The sequence below is a fragment of the Nematostella vectensis genome, chromosome 10 (genome assembly GCF_932526225.1).
Source record: "Nematostella vectensis chromosome 10, jaNemVect1.1, whole genome shotgun sequence".
NCBI classification, from domain to species: domain Eukaryota; kingdom Metazoa; phylum Cnidaria; class Anthozoa; order Actiniaria; family Edwardsiidae; genus Nematostella; species Nematostella vectensis.
The window spans coordinates 3,540,434-3,560,541 of NC_064043.1; the positions used below are offsets into that span (position 1 = coordinate 3,540,434).

Here is a 20,108-nt window from a genome sequence, read left to right on the forward strand (position 1 = left end):
AGAACACTGAGTACAGTTTTTCCGCGCATTAACTAATAGGGTGTAGCATGACTTCCTACAACAATCTAGTGAATCTAACTGAAACAAACTAATTGCTCTCAACATTCCATCCTTCCTGCACTTCTGTCACGTGCAGTTTTATTCGCGGTATTTGTTAAAATAAACAAATACTGTTGCATTCTAAAATAAAAACGAACATCCTTCTTAGATATATCTACCAATATCTGCAATAGATTGTAAGAAAAAGGCTCCTTTCTCGCTGCTCAAAATGTAAAAGCCCCCGAAAAGAAATGCTGTAGATAATACTACGTGACGTAGTCGACCAGATAGTTTTCCACTATCCACCAATCAAAACATAGTGATTGACCACATGACTGCCGACAGCCAATCGGGTCCGACATCCGGAATGTGTACTTCACTTCCGTGTTGTACTGCCATACAGAAGATCACTGCGGCTTCCCTACCGCAATGAAGTTCTGATAAATTAAGAGTTATTTCCTCGTCTAAAGACCATTTTGGGATCAAGATTTGAAAAATGGAGGAAGGAATTGTGATTTATCATGGTTTTCTCAAGAAATCGCCCCCTGAACACCGCTTGATGCGTTCTGTGAGTAGCGAGAAGTTCTCGATTTCCTTGACGATTCACACTCGCTTGATGTGTTGCTCTTTTGCTTTAGCCAATTTTCCAACAAATTCCCCAAATTTCCTTAGGACGACTCCAAACACAAACTAGTTAAATTTACATGCATCATATTTGTATTCTTAAACTGCACAGCGCAATCCAAGAAATAGTATCTTGCGTAACATGCTTTGGTCACTTCCAAAATACTGCTCTCTCAACTAACGGATTTTTTTTATTGGAATCGTCTTTTTACCAAATAAAAGGGAAATCAATGCATTTTAACAATAACGATCATCTTATACTATGAACTCCTTCTTTTGGTGACTCTATTTAGTCCTGTCGGCTATTTCTAAGCCGGTAAATTGCTTCCTATGTCGCCTTCGTTATGGCAAAGTTGTAGATGATACTTCGCCAAATTCCATGCAAGCTCGTGCATTATTAGAACAGAACATTTATTTTTCCGGGTTATTTCAGGGTGAGGAATTTCAGACATAGTTAGAGTACAGTTGTCAAAGTTACTTGCCACTACTCAAAATCTCGTTCTTCAGACATAAAAACCGCCGCTTTTGACTACATTATCTTGACAAATATTTACGGCGCCTATTTTGTGAGGACCACAACAGGAGGCGTACACAACAAAAATTATTTCACACCGAAATATTAATTGCGGCATATTGGCTACGAATATTTTTAAATCGTTTTTTAGGAAGATATTTTTGCAATGCTTATGTCAACAGGTAGTTAGGCTAGTTGATTAATTGATAGGATCAATCCGGCACCAGTTTGTTTGTATTCTAAGATGATATATTTCATGCCTAAGCGTATAGAACATATTTAGCAGCTTCGCCTTGTTTTCTTGTATACCTTAGATTTTGTACTTCCTAAAATAAACTTTTCCTGTTTACAAATGTCTTTTGTCTCGTACTTGCTTTCTGTTTCACTCGCAAACAGGATGCGTTCGAGAAAATTATTTATTTAGTTATTACAATGCTATTTACTTCCGGTGTTTAATAGTGGCCATCACACTTTGTGTTTGGTGTGTTTTATCCAGGAAGAAATGTTTTGCTACAATTAAATTGCATAATCTGAGAATCTAAGTAAATTTAACTGAGATTTAATGTCCGAAATTTTAAACTTGTGTAACAATGTGTAAAAAGCATATTTTTTTTTCCAGTGGCAAAGGCGGTTCTTTGTTCTGAGATCCAACAAGAAACTCTTCTACTACAAGAGCGAGAAAGACAAAAAGCCAGTGAAGGACCCTATTGATCTTCATACCTGCCGATGTGTGGAAGCCAACCTGCAGCACAACAAGTTCCCATATGTCTTTAGCGTGAACACAGTGAATAGGACTTACTATATGGTGGCAGACTCACAAGAGATCATGGACACTTGGGTTGAGAAGCTGTGTTTTGTTTGTGGCTTTGAAAGACAAGATGAGTCTTCACCAGGTAAACAAATAATTTTCAAAAACTTCAATCTTATCCAAAAATGCCATAGATTTCAAATGTGATCAAGTGACTTGCTTTCCAGCTCACATTTGGGGTTATTTGGAAATGCTTGTTTTTGAGTGTTGGGACACTATGGGATGCAGTGCACTGGCTGAGCTTAGGGAAAGTTCATTTATTATCCCAAGGGGGGGGGGGGGGGGGGGTAAGGATACTGTGAAGGGCCCTTGAGAAATTTCTGAGGTCTAAAGGGGGGAGGGGGGCGTCGAAAGTATATGGATTTAAAAAGGGGGGGTCACTGATTTCTTTGGGTGTTGTCTCTTCTTTATAATTTGACCAAGTGTCAAATTAGGTTTCTTGGTTCAACCAGTCTCGGTTTGGGGGCAGTTATTTGACATGCACAATCCAAAAGTCCAGGATATTTATTAAGTCACATTTTGTCAATGCAATGCAAACCTTTACAGCTTATATACATGTTTTTTCATGGTTTCCACTATATAATATTTATAAAGTGCTTAGGTTCCATATTTAAAATTATTAACATAACAGTCCGATGCTATAAGCGCTCATTCTTCATTCATCAACATCCTTGCTGTCTGATTTGCTGTCTTCCTCTCTCTCTCTCTTTCTTTTCTTTTTTCATGCTTCGCTTTTCTTGCAAGGAAAAGAACTAAAAGCCTTTTTGCTTCCTCAGCATCATATATAGCAATAACCTTTATCAGGTCGACAACCTGGATTTAGTCGCACCTTTGAGAAATTGAGTGGCTGCACTTTTTTCCCCCTCCACTTTCTGATCAGATTGCACAGCTTATCTCTTGCTTGCGTTCCTTTGCCTTTGTCGTTTTTGTTCCTTCCTTTGCTACTCCTTTCTTTGGTTTTCTGGAGGGGGGCACCGGAAATATGGGGGGAATCATAGGGGGGGCATGAAAAATTTTGTTCCTCCTGAAGGGGTTGTCAAATTTTATCGCTTGCTTTTATCAAAATCTTCACGCATCCCCCCCTCGGGATAATAATAGAACCTTACCTTGTATACATCTCAAAATCAAATCAAATGATAGCCGATTGCCAGGCTAGAATTTGACAGATTTTCTTGTCTTTCTGACTTAAAATCTTGATTGAAGATTAAAAAAAGAAGGTTAAAATCTTGAATGAATATTTGTGGAACATTACTAGCATTTTTACATCAACTAGGTGGCCTAAGATGCATATACACAAAAACCCTTTAAAAAGTATATATTAAGAATACCATATGAAGACACAAAAGACACTGCACTGTAGTAGTCATCGTGTAAAAATTTTCTTTTATTTATTTTTTCCAGGGACAAGAAGCAGACCCACTGTGCCAATTGAAAGCCCTGCTAAAGCCGCAGCAAATTCATATACACTCTCCCATCCATCTACCTGTCCTCTCTCTGCACCCCCTGATCAGCAAGGAAGCTGTAAAGAGCGCTCACACAGTGATCCCCAAGACCCCCAGGAAATCATAAGAAGGGCTACAAGCCAGTATAATGCCAATTTACAGCGCCGCAAGTCAACACAATGTGTGAAAGAGAGTGTACCCAAGCGTCTTGGTAACAGTCCCAGTGGATTGCCAAAAGTTTCTGAAGGATATGACTCTCTCCCTAATCCTGTTCCACTGGAAGAGAGGAATTCTTGGTATGATGATGTCCCACCTCCTAGAACCGTATCACCTGCTTCCGCTCAAAGACCTCCTCGCCATCGGATGGAAAATTATGATATAGTTGTACCTCACAGAAAATCGCAGGAGTTGGCAATATCTCCTATGACCAATTACGATATTGTACCACCAACACACCGTCCTGCCTCAGAAAACTATGACATCGTGCCATTGCGCAAGAGGGAATCTGACCCATCTGATCTTTATGATGTGCCTCCTTATTTGTCAGAAGACTTTGAACAGGAGACATATGATTCAGTTCCTCGGAGATCTCTCAGCACCTCACTAAATAATGCTGAAATCTATGATGTTGTCCCTCAAAGGAAAATTACCCCAGATGGCTCTCCCAGTGAGTGTTATGACATAGTTCCCCCACCACGACCCAAGAAACCATCCTCACCTCAAGATCTTTATGACATTGTCCCACCCCCAAGGCCTGAGAGTGACGATATTTATGACATTGCACCACCGGCTAAACAAATGTTATCTGATGATGTTTATGATACCCCACCATCGGCATCAGAGATCTCTCAGAGAGTTTATCAAAAAGATGCAAGATGCCCAATCGCTGCTGCCCCAGACAGAGCACTAGAAGCATATGACCAGATCCCTCCACCAAGACCCAAAAAATCACCTGACTCTGGCAGCAGTAACCTCAATGCCTCATTGTCGAGTCAATGTTCTTTAAATGACCAGTTTGACAGGGATTCTGGTTCATTTAATGATGACATTTATGATATTCCTCCTAAGCCCGGTGCGGAATTGTATGACGTTTTGCCAGGAAAAAGCGATGATATTTATGATATCCCACCTGGATTTACCCCAACACCAAAAGGTTGGTATTACAGTACTCTCCATGCACTTTCTATTTTTTTTCCTAAATGTTTAAATGTTAGGAAGGCCCTGTCACACATACACTTTTTGGTTGCAGCTTGTCTCGCATAAAATAATCAAAAGTAGGACGTGGCATGTCACACAAGCGAGACAAGATGCCAGAGAAAAACGTGTGACAACCTTAAAGCCGGTCTGTATTCATATGCTTTAAAGTAAAAATATTAAAGCATTTCAATCTAAAAAAACTATCTAGCTGATACCGCCCCTGCTGTGGATCGTTCAGTGAAGCCGCCAACAGTTGACAGGCTTACAAAACCACCTGTCAACCGAACCCTCAAGCCCTCCATGGACATGTCTGTTCCAAATGTTCACCCGTATGAGAACCTTGGCCCTGACCGTGTGAGCCTGGGCCTTGCCGCAAGCTGTGACCGTATACGAAAACAAGAGAGTTACGACAAGTGCTACACTGACATGCAGCCGTGTCGATCCGACAGCACAAGGTAATATTCATAATATTAACATTCTGTCTTTTTTTTTTGTAGTTTTCAATATTTTGCACGCTCGCCCTGTTAATTAAATCGCCTTTCAAAATCTTTGAAACGTTTTTATTGGCTAACACAGAAATGGTCAGATATTTTGAATGACGGAAGGCAGAAAGCTGTTAAGCAGTTTGAAATTGTTGATGAGGGTTCGAAGAATAATTAAAACCGCAGTATTTTTTTCGTTTTGTTTTCTTTTCTTGTTTATTTCTAGCAAAACGGGTGAAGTATTTGTTTTAACCCAGAACAAAGAAGAATCGAAGCGATAGCCATATATCATAGATATATCTTTTAACAATTTCGCGTGGTGGTTTCGCCCTAGCTTGGATTTTTCCAAGCATTTTTCGATCGGCCTGGCGAATTATTGCTAGCATCCAAGACTAGCGCGCACGCGCAGGGATCTGGCTTTCCCTACGACAATATGCGACTTGCACTAAGATATTATGTGACTTACGTGACTACAGGTGCTATAGTTTCTCGAAAGAGCAAAGTAGAGATGACGAGTGTTACGAAGATATGCAGCCAATACGACAATATGCGACTTGCACTAAGATATTATGTGACTTACGTGTCCACAGGTGCTATAGTTTCTCGAAAGAGCAAAGTAGAGATGACGAGTGTTACGAAGATATGCAGCCGATACTAGAGAGTATACCCAAGCGAGAGTCAGGAGTGCATAGCAACTCTTCCTCTTCCGACGGGGAGGAGGATAAAGATATTGTGGTATGTAGTTGTACCATTAATTTTAAAAGAACTTGGCGAAGGCGAAGTTTTGTATCTATTCAATCTTTGCCTCACATTGCCCAAAAAATGGTCAAATTTGAACAAAAAATCTTTTAGAACACAAAGTTCTATTAGCGCAAAACATTTACTTTCTCCGAAGGCGTTCTTATCTTCCTAAGGCACCCAACTCACTCCCAGCTCACGCTGTAAACCGCGAAAGGCTCGCACCCAGGATTGGTTAGATTGGACAGGTTTGGTTGCGCAGTCATAAATATCATATGGAAGAAGTATAGTATTTGACGATGCTTCAAAAAGCAATGACCCTCTTGTTGGCCGTCATGGGCCATCTGCACCCTGCGCGCCATGTGTACGCACCTGCGCGGCTAATGTGCGCTCTATATTCTTAATAGGCTTTATTTAAAGTAAACGTAAATTGTCAAAAATATTGCTTCTTGAGTATAGTTTAAAATGTCTCTATAATAACCGAACACAAGTACGCATAAATGACAGTTACTTCCGGTCCTTGCTTATTTTCAGGCACGAAACAATAGGAGAGCCGCATTACAGTACTGTGAGGTTCAAATAGTTGAAGGCAGCTCGCAAACCCGTCTCCAAGCACCTGCCAGCCAAAGAAACGCAAGCTCACACTACACTACGATTAACGAGGAGAGTACCAAAGCGTTCCAGCAAACGTGCTCCGCTAGGAAGGAGTGCTTGGATCATATATGATGTCATACCACAGTGCATGCCCGACTAGAAGAACATCTATGATTCTTTACTAGTCTACATATTTCTCTGTGGCCGTATCAGCGATACGATATCAGGGATATGTGGTCCCCCCCAATTATAAGGAAATGACAAGTAGGGGCGTGGCTGTGCCTCGAATTTTTTATTGATGTCCCTGTTTCGTGCTCCCCACATATTTCGAGGCCTGCTACGGCACTGATCTTGTCCCCCAGTGCCTTCCATATTAGCCACTGGTTCAGTTTCGCAGGCTATGTGGACGAGATTGGAATAAATGTTAACTCTATAATTTGAACTTAAATTTAGGGTTAGTGCGTGGATTTTACACCAATTTTACCACTTCTAGGGGCTAGTCCTTTTTTCGGGCTAAAAACAAATCCGATGCATTTTTATATGTTATATAGTACGGTAAATATACTCATTGTATCGCGTATTACATCGATTGATAGAAAGGGTTTCCAAAACTAACCCAACACAATCGTCGCCTGGAGAGGTTTTTGTATTTTTATTGGTATCTATTTTACCTAGGTTTGCTACAGGCAAAAATATATTGATTTTTTTTAAAAAAAAGTACAGATCGCTCTATTAAGGAAATACAAATGCACTGTATATTATACAATGCAATGTAAAAAAAAAACGTTCACTTCTGCTTTTACTTACTGCGGCGATACTCTGCAAACTCTCAGTGACGATTACCAACCGATAAATCGCCTACTGGCCTCTGTCATTCAATATCCTTGAAGCATTTTCCCAGCACTGAAATGCCACCTCTACGCAAGGCAATGCACTGACCAACAAAATCACCAAATGTCATTCCGTTAGTTTGAGTGACGGAGCCAGAAAGCGGTTGATCAGTTAGAAAATATCGATAAGAGTTGGCAGAATATGGCAAATCGCCGTAATTACATTATGGCAGGTTTTTCTTTAAAAAGCCTGTTTATTTGATGCGGGCGATGTCAGATGATTGCATCGTTCACTTGTATCATCAACAAGTATTTGTACAGCCACTGCACAGTGATAACGGTAGCTTTATGTAACCTGATAAATGTTATTCGAGTTATACTGTATATATGTTTCATGGCATTTGTGAAGAGCTTTTTTAGATATACATTTTAAATATAGGTTTTGAAATTAGGATTTTCAGACAACCCTCACAATCGAGGCAGATGAAGTTTTACGTCAGCATATTTTTACAGATTTGTTTAACAATTAGAATATCAGCCTTGCTGGAAATAATTCACGGGTTTGAAAATAGGCAAAGCTTAATTTAGAGCACTTACAATATGTGGTCACAATTAATAAATAAACACAGAAGTGTGAGAGAATAGTGTTGATTGCCGCGACCAGTCATGTCTATTTCCCATATGGCAGCCCCCCTTCCCATATGATATCTGTGGAAGGGGCTCCTTCACACCCACGCCCTCTTTTCTCGCCCCATCTCCTAATGTTGACAAGGGGATAACCTAAGATATGAATCTAACGATTGCCCATATGGCAAGGACCCCCTCTTCTTTTATTATCTGTGGACATAAGAAGTTGCTCCTTGACAGCCACACCCTCTTTCTTCCAGCCCCATCTCCTTTTATTGAAGAGGGGCGACTTGAGATGAAGGCATGGCCACGCACAGAATATTTGAGTTTTAGCAGGGAAAATGGGGATGGCTTGAAAGACTCGACCGAAAGAATGCTTTCACGAGCACCCAATTTCTATAAAGGTAGATAAGATTAGAGAGTTCATACTTCCAAAAAAAACAGAGACTAGAATTTTATTTTTCTATAATAAACCCAAATATTCCAGGGGGGGTGCTCAGGGGGCCCGGGCCCCCCTTCTAGCAGCCAAAAAATACATTTAATGTATGAGACATCTAAAATACAGGTGAAAATGCCTTGAAAGGGCCTTTTGGGTTTGTGGTGCACACGTCATCTCTTATCCATGACATTTGGTGTTTTCACTTCGTAGTTTGAAGGAAAAAAGTTGAAATATACATGGCAGAAGGCATTCCTACGTGACGCGCACGACCATAGACATGTATATTTTTGCGTGAATCGCGATGGAAATCTTTGCATTACGCGAAATGTTAAAAATTGATACCTTCGTACGCGAAAAAGATAGCAATTCGAAACTCTCGCTTTGCAGAGAGTCGCCCGTTATCATGGACCCAGTATTCTTATAGCATGAACAGAAAATCAGTTCTCGGCGAAACATATTATCTATCAAGATGATACGCGACCAGAGAAAGATAATATTTCCTCCCCAACGCGGGCATTCATCTCAAGGAAGGGAAGAAAAACAATCATTCGTTTGATTGAATTAGAGTTGCCTGTAACAGTTATGCTGAGTTATGCTGGTACCTAGTTTCGGGCCAGGGTAAAAAAGACTAGATCAGTACAACATTTGTTTTATTTCTCAGTAAATTCTTTACAGAGCCCTCGTAAAATGAGGTAATAAATATCTGGATGTATTACTGAATTCTTAGAATATCTAATAATAATTTTAAAAACTCTGTATCACAGCTCAGAGCCTGACAGCTGTCCAAATTTACAAGATGTCAAAATTCTTGTCCTTAAAAATTCACTATTTTTTAATTGATTTGGGTCAAGAGGCAAGAGATGCCAGGAGCTCACGACAGGCGGGGTCGTACTGGCAAAACAAAACCACACCCACTAGGACAACCATGGTGACAGCCACCAGCACCAGCAGAATACCTATGAGGCCTCCGTCATCATCAACTAGTAAATAGATAGAAAAGGGAAAGAGTGAGTATGCATCTCATAGAGAAACGGGAGCACGGGTGGTGCAGTTGGTAGAACATCTCTCAGGAGTGCATCTCACCACTGGATTCCAAATCTCTGATACTAACGTAAGTTGATTATGATGTATTTCTTTTCTGTTTTTAAGTTCTATGATTTCCTTACTTCAGAAAAAAAAACTTTTTGAGGTGAGAGTTGAGAAAAATGCCAGAGAAATGTATTTCTTCTTTTTGCCTCTAACTCATGCTACACTCTTGTTATTTAGCATCTAAGTAATTGTATCTATCATTTGTTTATTAACAGATCATGCAACAGATTTAAGTCCCTATAGTCAAACTAGACATTCTAAAAGTGCTTGAAACATCTTTTCCTACATTTGGTTCAAATAAGGGTAAAAATCCGAACAAAATTTCAGCCTTGTTAATATTCACAGACAAACACTGGTACAACTGCCAGCTTGTGCCTTTTTAAGCAGACTTAACATTTACCTGGTGGCGGTGTTTCTGCCTGTGGCCTTGTCTCCATAAATTCCTCTTGAGCTGTTGAAAAAAGACAAAATTACTAACTAGGCGAAGGGTATGATAGGGTAAAAATTGCAAACAGGACAAAAAGATTAGAAGAGGTAGGAGAAGAGGAGAATACAGAGCTATAAGTAGGCACAATGTGGGTAGAAGGGTGGGGTAGGTGAGGTGTGTAGGAGGGTGGGGTAGGTGGGGTGTGTAGGAGGGTGGGGTAGGTGGTTTGTGTAGGAGGGTGGGGTAGGTGGGGTGTGTAGGAGGGTGGGGTAGGTGGGGTGTGTAGGAGGGTGGGGTAGGTGGGGTGTGTAGGAGGGTGGGGTAGGTGGGGTGTGTAGGAAGGTGAGGTAGGTGGGGTGTGTAGGAGGGTGGGGTAGATGGGGTGTGTAGGAGGGTGGGGTAGATGGGGTGTGTAGGAGGGTGGGGTAGGTGGGGTGTGTAGGAGGGTGGGGTAGGTGGGGTGTGTAGGAGGGTGGGGTAGGTGGGGTGTGTAGGAGGGTGGGGTAGGTGGGGTGTGTAGGAATACAAATAAGTTTTTGAGTAATCAAATATGGCAACAGGCTTTACTTTGGCAGTGAACAGGGAGGGAGAGCATCCATGTACCCTCATAGCTAGCATCCCTCAATAAGAAAAAGCAATTTTTTATAACTGCAAAATGCTTAGTCCTGAATATGGGTTCTAACAGTCTTAAAGCCGCATTATCACCAGTTTACTTCCGGTCGATTACATAACAATATCCGAACGCGAAAAATATTTCAAAATATTGAAAGCAGTGTGTTTATTGGAAGTTTGGAAGTTTATTGGAGGATGTGATTATGCGGCTTTAATCTTCTTACATTGTAAATCCCTATGCATCTCCTCGGCCATGAGTTTTTTTTGTCTCTTCATTGCCTCATAAGCTTCTCTCTTTTGCTGTCGCTCTTGTTGCTTTAGCCGACGACGGAGTTCCTTTTCTCTCTTCATCTCCTGTTCCAGATCCTTTTTCCTTTCTGGAAATATGAAACATAATGCTGATGGGATGCCCATGGGACGAGGGAGGTTACTCCTTATTCTTTTCTTGAATGACTTTACTTTTCGGGGCTGTCGCCGGGGGGAGGTTAATTGGGGCATGTGCCCATCCCGAAAAACTATATTGAAAGCCATAAAGCTTCAGTCCTCAAAAATTCCTTGAAAAAAGGGTCTTTCCTCAAAAAAGGGTCTTTCAACCAACTCACGGTGGCGGGCCAAGGAAGGGTAAGTACACCCTTATCACCCACATCTACCTGTGCATCCTCTTCAGTTGTGTCTCATTTCACAACTCATAGGTAGAGTTGGCCTGTAATAAGCCCTTTCTATATAATAAGGGTGTCAACAAACTAGAAAAGGAAAATTAAAGTGAGTGGATGATACAAAGAGGAAGGTTAAACTTACTTTGTTCCTCCATTATTATTATTTGTTGATCTCTTTCCTTTCTGGCTTCCTCTGCTTTCAAATAACTTATCATCTAAAACCAGAGGTGCAGAGTGTTAGGATCTAGGTGGTAAAACAGCCATACCAGTATTTTGTTAATTTTTGTAACTGTGAATTATTGGTTCATTTTAGGGAGGAGAGTAAGCTGTCTGTATCGACAACAGAAGTGAGGTTGCATTTTGATTGACGTTTGATTGCGAGCCGTGTTACATTACGGACTGGCATGGCAGCACTAAGTTAGTGTTAATAAGAACGTGAACCGTGAACGTGAATCTCTAGTTGCTACTTCTATCGATAAAGACCCATTAATGTTGGTAAGTTAATTTCCTTTGAAATGAATGCATAGAGTCTGAAATCATGATTATGGTAGCACAATAGACATGTATTTACAATTCTGTGATCTCGTGGACCTTTTGAACCTTGAATCTTAGTCTATTGTTGTTGTTTTATAATTTTATTTGACCAACATCATTATATGTCGTACTTTATTGTGAAATAAGCTCAAGGCAATAGATCAAATAACCGCTTTGGGTCCGCGAGAAGTGTGTGTGTTTTGCGAATGATAACCAGTATGCATTTGATCATAGCAAGCAGTTTTCAAGAACACTTACACTGTCATTCATACGTATCATTTGGAAAGGGAAAGGTATTTTATAATCCTTCAATAAGAAATGACCCACTTTTTGGTAGCCAAGGGGGGTGTACACCCCCTTTCCCCTCCCCCCCAGGATTGTCCCTGCTTCTTAAATGGCATATACATAAGGCCAAGGCCAGAGTGTAGCCAGGATGCACATGGATACAAGAAGGGTGTTGTACATGGATACAAGGAGGGTGTTGTACATGGATACAAGGAGGGTGTTGTACATGGATACAAGGAGGGTGGTGTACATGGATACAAGGAGGGTGGTGTACATGGATACAAGGGGGGTGTTGTACATGGATACAAGGAGGGTGTTGTACATGGATACAAGAAGGGTGGTGTACATGGATACAAGGAGGGTGGTGTACATGGATACAAGGAGGGTGTTGTACATGGATACAAGGAGGGTGTTGTACATGGATACAAGGAGGGTGTTGTACATGGATACAAGGAGGGTGGTGTACATGGATACAAGGAGGGTGGTGTACATGGATACAAGGGGGGTGGTGTACATGGATACAAGGAGGGTGTTGTACATGGATACAAGGAGGGTGTTGTACATGGATATAAGAAAGGTGGTGTACATGGATACAAGGAGGGTGGTATACATCGATACAAGGAGGGTGGTATACATCGATACAAGGAGGGTGGTATACATCGATACAAGGAGGGTGGTGAACATGGATACAAGAAGGGTGGTGAACATGGATACAAGGAGGGTGGTATACATGGATACAAGAAGGGTGGTGTACATGGATACAAGGAGGGTGGTAAACATTGATACAAGGAGGGTGGTATACATCGATACAAGGAGGGTGGTATACATGGATACAAGAAGGGTGGTGTACATGGATACAAGGAGGGTGGTGTACATAGATACAAGGAGGGTGGTGTACATGGATACAAGGAGGGTGGTATACATGGATACAAGGAGGGTGGTGTACATGGATACAAGGAGGGTGGTATACATGGATACAAGGAGGGTGGTGTACATGGATACAAGGGGGTGGTGTACATGGATACAAGGAGGGTGGTGTACATGGATACAAGGAGGGTGGTATACATCGATACAAGGGGGGTGGTATACATCGATACAAGGAGGGTGGTATACATCAATACAAGGAGGGTGGTATACATCGATACAAGGAGGGTGGTGAACATGGATACAAGGAGGGTGGTATACATGGATACAAGGAGGGTGGTGTACATGGATACAAGGAGGGTGGTATACATGGATACAAGGAGGGTGGTGTACATGGATACAAGGGGGTGGTATACATAGGAAAAAGGAGGGTGATGTACATGGATACAAGGAGGGTGGTATACATGGATACAAGGAGGGTGGTATACATGGATAAAAGGAGGGTGGTATACATGGATACAAGGAGGGTGTTGTACATGGATATAAGGAGGGTGGTGTACATGGATACAAGGAGGGTGGTATACATCGATACAAGGAGGGTGGTATACATCGATACAAGGAGGGTGGTGAACATGGATACAAGAAGGGTGGTGAACATGGATACAAGGAGGGTGGTATACATGGATACAAGAAGGGTGTTGTACATGGATACAAGGAGGGTGGTGAACATTGATACAAGGAGGGTGGTATACATCGATACAAGGAGGGTGGTATACATGGATACAAGAAGGGTGGTGTACATGGATACAAGGAGGGTGGTGTACATAGATACAAGGAGGGTGGTATACATGGATACAAGGAGGGTGGTGTACATGGATACAAGGAGGGTGGTATACATGGATACAAGGAGGGTGGTGTACATGGATACAAGGGGGTGGTGTACATGGATACAAGGAGGGTGGTGTACATGGATACAAGGAGGGTGGTATACATCGATACAAGGAGGGTGGTATACATCAATACAAGGAGGGTGGTATACATCGATACAAGAAGGGTGGTGAACATGGATACAAGGAGGGTGGTATACATGGATACAAGGAGGGTGGTATACATAGGAAAAAGGAGGGTGATGTACATGGATACAAGGAGGGTGGTATACATGGATACAAGGAGGGTAGTGTACATGGATACAAGGAGGGTGGTATACATGGATAAAAGGAGGGTGGTATACATGGATACAAGGAGGGTGGTATACGTGGATACAAGGAGGGTGGTATACATGGATACAAGGACGGTGGTATACATGGATACAAGGAGGGTGGTGTACATGGATACAAGGAGGGTGGTGTACATGGATACAAGGAGGGTGGTATACATGGATACAAGGGGGGTGGTATACATGGATACAAGGAGGGTGGTATACATGGTACAAGGAGGGTGGTATACATGGATACAATAAGGGTGGTGTACATGGATACAAGGAGGGTGGTGTACATGGATACAAGGAGGGTGGTATACATGGATACAAGGACGGTGGTATACATGGATACAAGGAGGGTGGTGTACATGGATACAAGGAGGGTGGTGTACATGGATACAAGGAGGGTGGTATACATGGATACAAGGAGGGTGGTATACATGGTACAAGGAGGGTGGTATACATGGATACAATAAGGGTGGTGTACATGGATACAAGGAGGGTGGTGTACATGGATACAAGGAGGGTGGTGTACATGGATACAAGGAGGGTGGTATACATAGGAAAAAGGAGGGTGATGTACATGGATACAAGGAGGGTGGTGTACATGGATACAAGGAGGGTAGTGTACATGGATACAAGGAGGGTGGTATACATGGATAAAAGGAGGGTGGTATACATGGATACAAGGAGGGTAGTGTACATGGATACAAGGAGGGTGGTATACATGGATAAAAGGAGGGTGGTATACATGGATACAAGGAGGGTGGTATATGTGGATACAAGGAGGGTGGTATACATCGATACAAGGAGGGTGGTGAACATGGATACAAGAAGGGTGGTGAACATGGATACAAGGAGGGTGGTATACATGGATACAAGAAGGGTGGTGTACATGGATACAAGGAGGGTGGTGAACATTGATACAAGGAGGGTGGTATACATCGATACAAGGAGGGTGGTATACATGGATACAAGAAGGGTGGTGTACATGGATACAAGAAGGGTGGTGTACATAGATACAAGGAGGGTGGTGTACATGGATACAAGGAGGGTGGTGTACATGGATACAAGGAGGGTGGTGTACATGGATACAAGGAGGGTGGTATACATGGATACAAGGAGGGTGGTGTACATGGATACAAGGGGGTGGTGTACATGGATACAAGGAGGGTGGTGTACATGGATACAAGGAGGGTGGTGTACATGGATACAAGGAGGGTGGTATACATCGATACAAGGGGGGTGGTATACATCAATACAAGGAGGGTGGTATACATCGATACAAGAAGGGTGGTGAACATGGATACAAGGAGGGTGGTATACATGGATACAAGGAGGGTGGTATACATAGGAAAAAGGAGGGTGATGTACATGGATACAAGGAGGGTGGTATACATGGATACAAGGAGGGTAGTGTACATGGATACAAGGAGGGTGGTATACATGGATAAAAGGAGGGTGGTATACATGGATACAAGGAGGGTGGTATACATGGATACAAGGAGGGTGGTATACGTGGATACAAGGAGGGTGGTATACATGGATACAAGGAGGGTGGTGTACATGGATACAAGGAGGGTGGTGTACATGGATACAAGGAGGGTGGTATACATGGATACAAGGAGGGTGGTATACATGGATACAAGGGGGGTGGTATACATGGATACAAGGAGGGTGGTATACATGGTACAAGGAGGGTGGTATACATGGATACAATAAGGGTGGTGTACATGGATACAAGGAGGGTGGTATACATGGATACAAGGAGGGTAGTGTACATGGATACAAGGAGGGTGGTATACATGGATAAAAGGAGGGTGGTATACATGGATACAAGGAGGGTAGTGTACATGGATACAAGGAGGGTGGTATACATGGATAAAAGGAGGGTGGTATACATGGATACAAGGAGGGTGGTAGGTATACATGGATACAAGGAGGGTGGTGAACATGGATACAAGAAGGGTGGTGTACATGGATACAAGGAGGGTGGTATACATGGATAAAAGGAGGGTGGTATACATGGATACAAGGAGGGTGGTATATGTGGATACAAGGAGGGTGGTATACATCGATACAAGGAGGGTGGTGAACATGGATACAAGAAGGGTGGTGAACATGGATACAAGGAGGGTGGTATACATGGATACAAGAAGGGTGGTGTACATGGATACAAGGAGGGTGGTGAACATTGATACAAGGAGGGTGGTATACATGGATACAAGGAGGGTAGTGTACATGGATACAAGGAGGGTGGTATACATGGATAAAAGGAGGGTGGTATACATGGATACAAGGAGGGTGGTATACGTGGATACAAGGAGGGTGGTATACATGGATACAAGGACGGTGGTATACATGGATACAAGGAGGGTGGTGTACATGGATACAAGGAGGGTGGTGTACATGGATACAAGGAGGGTGGTATACATGGATACAAGGAGGGTGGTATACATGGATACAAGGGGGGTGGTATACATGGATACAAGGAGGGTGGTATACATGGATACAATAAGGGTGGTGTACATGGATACAAGGAGGGTGGTGTACATGGATACAAGGAGGGTGGTGTACATGGATACAAGGAGGGTGGTATACATAGGAAAAAGGAGGGTGATGTACATGGATACAAGGAGGGTGGTATACATGGATACAAGGAGGGTAGTGTACATGGATACAAGGAGGGTGGTATACATGGATAAAAGGAGGGTGGTATACATGGATACAAGGAGGGTAGTGTACATGGATACAAGGAGGGTGGTATACATGGATAAAAGGAGGGTGGTATACATGGATACAAGGAGGGTGGTATACATGGATACAAGAAGGGTGGTATACATGGTACAAGGAGGGTGGTATACATGGTACAAGGAGGGTGGTATACATGGATACAAGGAGGGTGGTGTACATGGGTACAAGGAGGGTGGTGTACATGGATACAAGGAGGGTGGTATACATGGATAAAAGGAGGGTGGTATACATGGATACAAGGAGGGTGGTATATGTGGATACAAGGAGGGTGGTATACATCGATACAAGGAGGGTGGTGAACATGGATACAAGAAGGGTGGTGAACATGGATACAAGGAGGGTGGTATACATGGATACAAGAAGGGTGGTGTACATGGATACAAGGAGGGTGGTGTACATGGATACAAGGAGGGTGGTATACATGGATACAGGGAGGGTGGTATACATGGATACAAGGAGGGTGGTATACATCGATACAAGGAGGGTGGTATACATCGATACAAGGAGGGTGGTGTACATGGATACAAGGAGGGTGGTATACATGGATACAAGAAGGGTGGTGTACATGGATACAAGGAGGGTGGTGTACATGGATACAAGGAGGGTGGTGTACATGGATACAAGGAGGGTGGTGAACATGGATACAAGGAGGGTGGTATACATGGATACAAGGAGGGTGGTATACATGGATACAAGGAGGGTGGTATAAATGGATACGAGGAGGTTGGTATCGAGAATGGATAATTTGTGAAAATATGTATATTTTGGCAATTCATAAAGCTTTACCTTCCTCGCACAAGCCTTGCATTCGTCAGCATTTAAACAGTCACCAACAACATCTGGTATTAGAGTCTGCACAGGGTTATTTTTAAGATCCAGCCATTTAAGTTCTCTCAGCTGACTGCAGCTAGTGGGCAGCTCACTAAGTTGGTTGCTATACAAGTCCAGTCTCTGGAGTAGACTGAGCTGGCCAAAATCACATGGCAACTCTGTCAACCCATTTTTACTCAAATCAAGCCGTACAAGATGGCGCAAGGTGCAAAATGACTCCTGCAGGCACAAGTAGGAGAAAAATCATACATTGGGCTTCACCCCAAATTCACCCAATAGTCCAGTTAGGAATTCCATTGTACTTGTTGGTCATAGTCAGTAAGGACACATAAATACAGTATGAGTCTTGGTATGAGGCAAACCATTCACAAATACTAGTGAGATCTTGAATCACAAGTATTTGTATTGTTTCATTTTAAGCTTCCAGGCTGGTATGTAAAGTAACCTCAAACTGAGGCTTGCACTGTATTGTACTTATTCTGGCTGTCCAGTGAGCATAGTAGAATGCGAAAAAGGACTATTTGTTTGTACTTGGCTGAATGGATGGGTGAAGGAGAGTTTGAAAATGTTTAAAAGGGGTGAATTTTACATTTTCTTACTCAATACAGCTGGCCCTTTCTAAAGTAGACTATAATGCTTTGAGAACAATTATGTTTTTGTAAGAAAACAGGAACAGTGCGATATCATCAAGCCACGATAAAACAAAACTAAAACTTGAAGATTGATTTTGAAATGAAAAATCAATGACCAAAAGTTTCTGAATTGACAGATTCTTTCAACTAATATTTTTATATTTCTTAGATTTTCATCACTGATTTCGGGATCCTTCCAATTCAAATTTGTGAACAATTATATTCTCATTCAACTTTTCTTTTGGTTAATACAAGCCATCAAATGGGCAAGCGGATATAATATGCAAATGCAACACCTGCATATTAATACACACAGGCTAGCTATGATAGGTGCCAATCAAGAAAGTGAGGATGACACAAACATAATTCATGCTATATCAATTATAATCCTACATGGAAAAAAAAAACAGGAAAAAAAGGTCAACCAGCCACATGTAATCATAAAAATTGAAGAGCACGGCCAGATGTTTGCATTTATTATTTATTTATTCACTAGTTATATGTTCCTTGATGATACTTTTATTTTTTTTATTGTTCAGTAATAAACAAACTATTAGCTAAGATAGTGTTAATGTTGTCACTACTCACCGGGAGGGATGATAGATTATTACAGGACAGATCTAGAACTGTGGCCTTAGGAAGAGAGGCCTGGAAAAAAAAGTGAAAAAAAGAGAAAAGCACTTAAATTTCATATATCCGGAAAAACAAACCAGCGATTGATCATTAAAATAAAAAGATAGCAGGAGTAGTTTGACTGTTTTCCGGTGAGTTAACTGGCTTTAATGTCTTAAGAGCGTCAACCACTAATGATAAACAGTCATTTTGGATAAAATATCAGAGCATTAAGTATAAAGAGCTTTAGATAAGATGAAACAACAAATAATAAACTTTGTATCACAAATTCGACACTTTGTTCAAACTTCGCGGTATGGTGAACTCTAGAGAAGAATTAGTGTTGTAGACTCCCGCCTCTTTTGTCTAGAGCTTTCACATATTGCCTAGTATCTATGTAATTCAGTTATTCAGTATCCGGAACACGCGTAGATATGGTGTAATCCCGGTCAGTAGTGAATTGGTTTTATCGTCGATAAGTTTACTTCTTTACTTAATTTATTGAAAAACTCGTGGTGAGAAGCCACGCGAAACCCTGAAATACTCACCAGCTCTCTCACAGGGACCTTGATTAGATTGCAAAGACTCAGGTCAAGCTCATTCCCATCTAGTTTATCCTTAATTTCTTCCTTTGTTAATTTTTTCGTCATATTTCCTCGACGATCAGTGAGATACTGACACGAAATCGTCCCACAGACGGCTGAGCCTGCGGGCATACGACCAGCAGCTCCTCGCACATGAGCCCGCATGTTGTCAGTGGCCAAAAAAAAAAATTTGATAGAAAGACGATCTCTGTCTCTGCCAAGCAACCATTTTATTTGTTAGCTTATAAAAAATGTATATCAGTGTTACATCGCATCCCAGAGTAGAGGTCGAGAGATAAGCTAGCTTGGGAAGCCTTAGCATTCATTTCCTTAGTTTTGTTGTTGCTTATGATGATAAAGGAGTAACCGTAAAGGGACTCGCACGCACTCTAATCTGTCTCATCTAAACATTTTAGCTAGCCAACTCGTGCTCCAATAAGAAGACATAATTGATCCAATAACGTAGCTTATTTTCCATTTCAACGCAGTTAGGTTATGATTTCAAAAATCGATCCTTTTTTTGGGGGGGGAGGGGGGGGGGGGTTCTAAAAAGCTAGTGAAATAGACCCTCCGTACATTGAGAGAGAGACTTGGAGCAAGCCTATAAAGACTAAAGAAGACGAAGTTAATAATTCTTTGGACTGGTTAGTAACATCTCGTAGTCATGGCAATGTACTTGCGTCATTTACGATACCA

General features: G+C 41.9%; 2 protein-coding genes across 2 annotated transcripts; one reads left to right on the forward strand and one right to left on the reverse strand.

Moving 5' to 3' along the window:
• Positions 1 to 415: 415 nt before the first annotated feature.
• On the forward strand, positions 416 to 7,907 carry LOC5516386 (GRB2-associated-binding protein 1). Its single transcript, XM_001636479.3, has 6 exons — positions 416 to 607; positions 1,797 to 2,070; positions 3,387 to 4,580; positions 4,833 to 5,079; positions 5,697 to 5,841; positions 6,379 to 7,907. Exons 1-6 carry the CDS (start codon positions 536 to 538, stop codon positions 6,568 to 6,570), a joined length of 2,124 nt encoding a protein of 707 aa, XP_001636529.1. The 5' UTR covers positions 416 to 535; the 3' UTR covers positions 6,571 to 7,907.
• A 1,060-nt stretch (positions 7,908 to 8,967) lies between these two features.
• On the reverse strand, positions 8,968 to 19,592 carry LOC5516398 (leucine-rich repeat-containing protein 59). The gene is made up of 7 exons (XM_048733269.1): positions 19,377 to 19,592; positions 18,805 to 18,864; positions 17,540 to 17,803; positions 11,261 to 11,333; positions 10,687 to 10,839; positions 9,824 to 9,874; positions 8,968 to 9,314 (listed from the first exon to the last, which is right to left on the reverse strand). The coding sequence occupies exons 1-7, from the start codon at positions 19,575 to 19,577 to the stop codon at positions 9,181 to 9,183; spliced, it is 936 nt and encodes a 311-aa protein (XP_048589226.1). The 5' UTR covers positions 19,578 to 19,592; the 3' UTR covers positions 8,968 to 9,180.
• Positions 19,593 to 20,108: the final 516 nt, after the last annotated feature.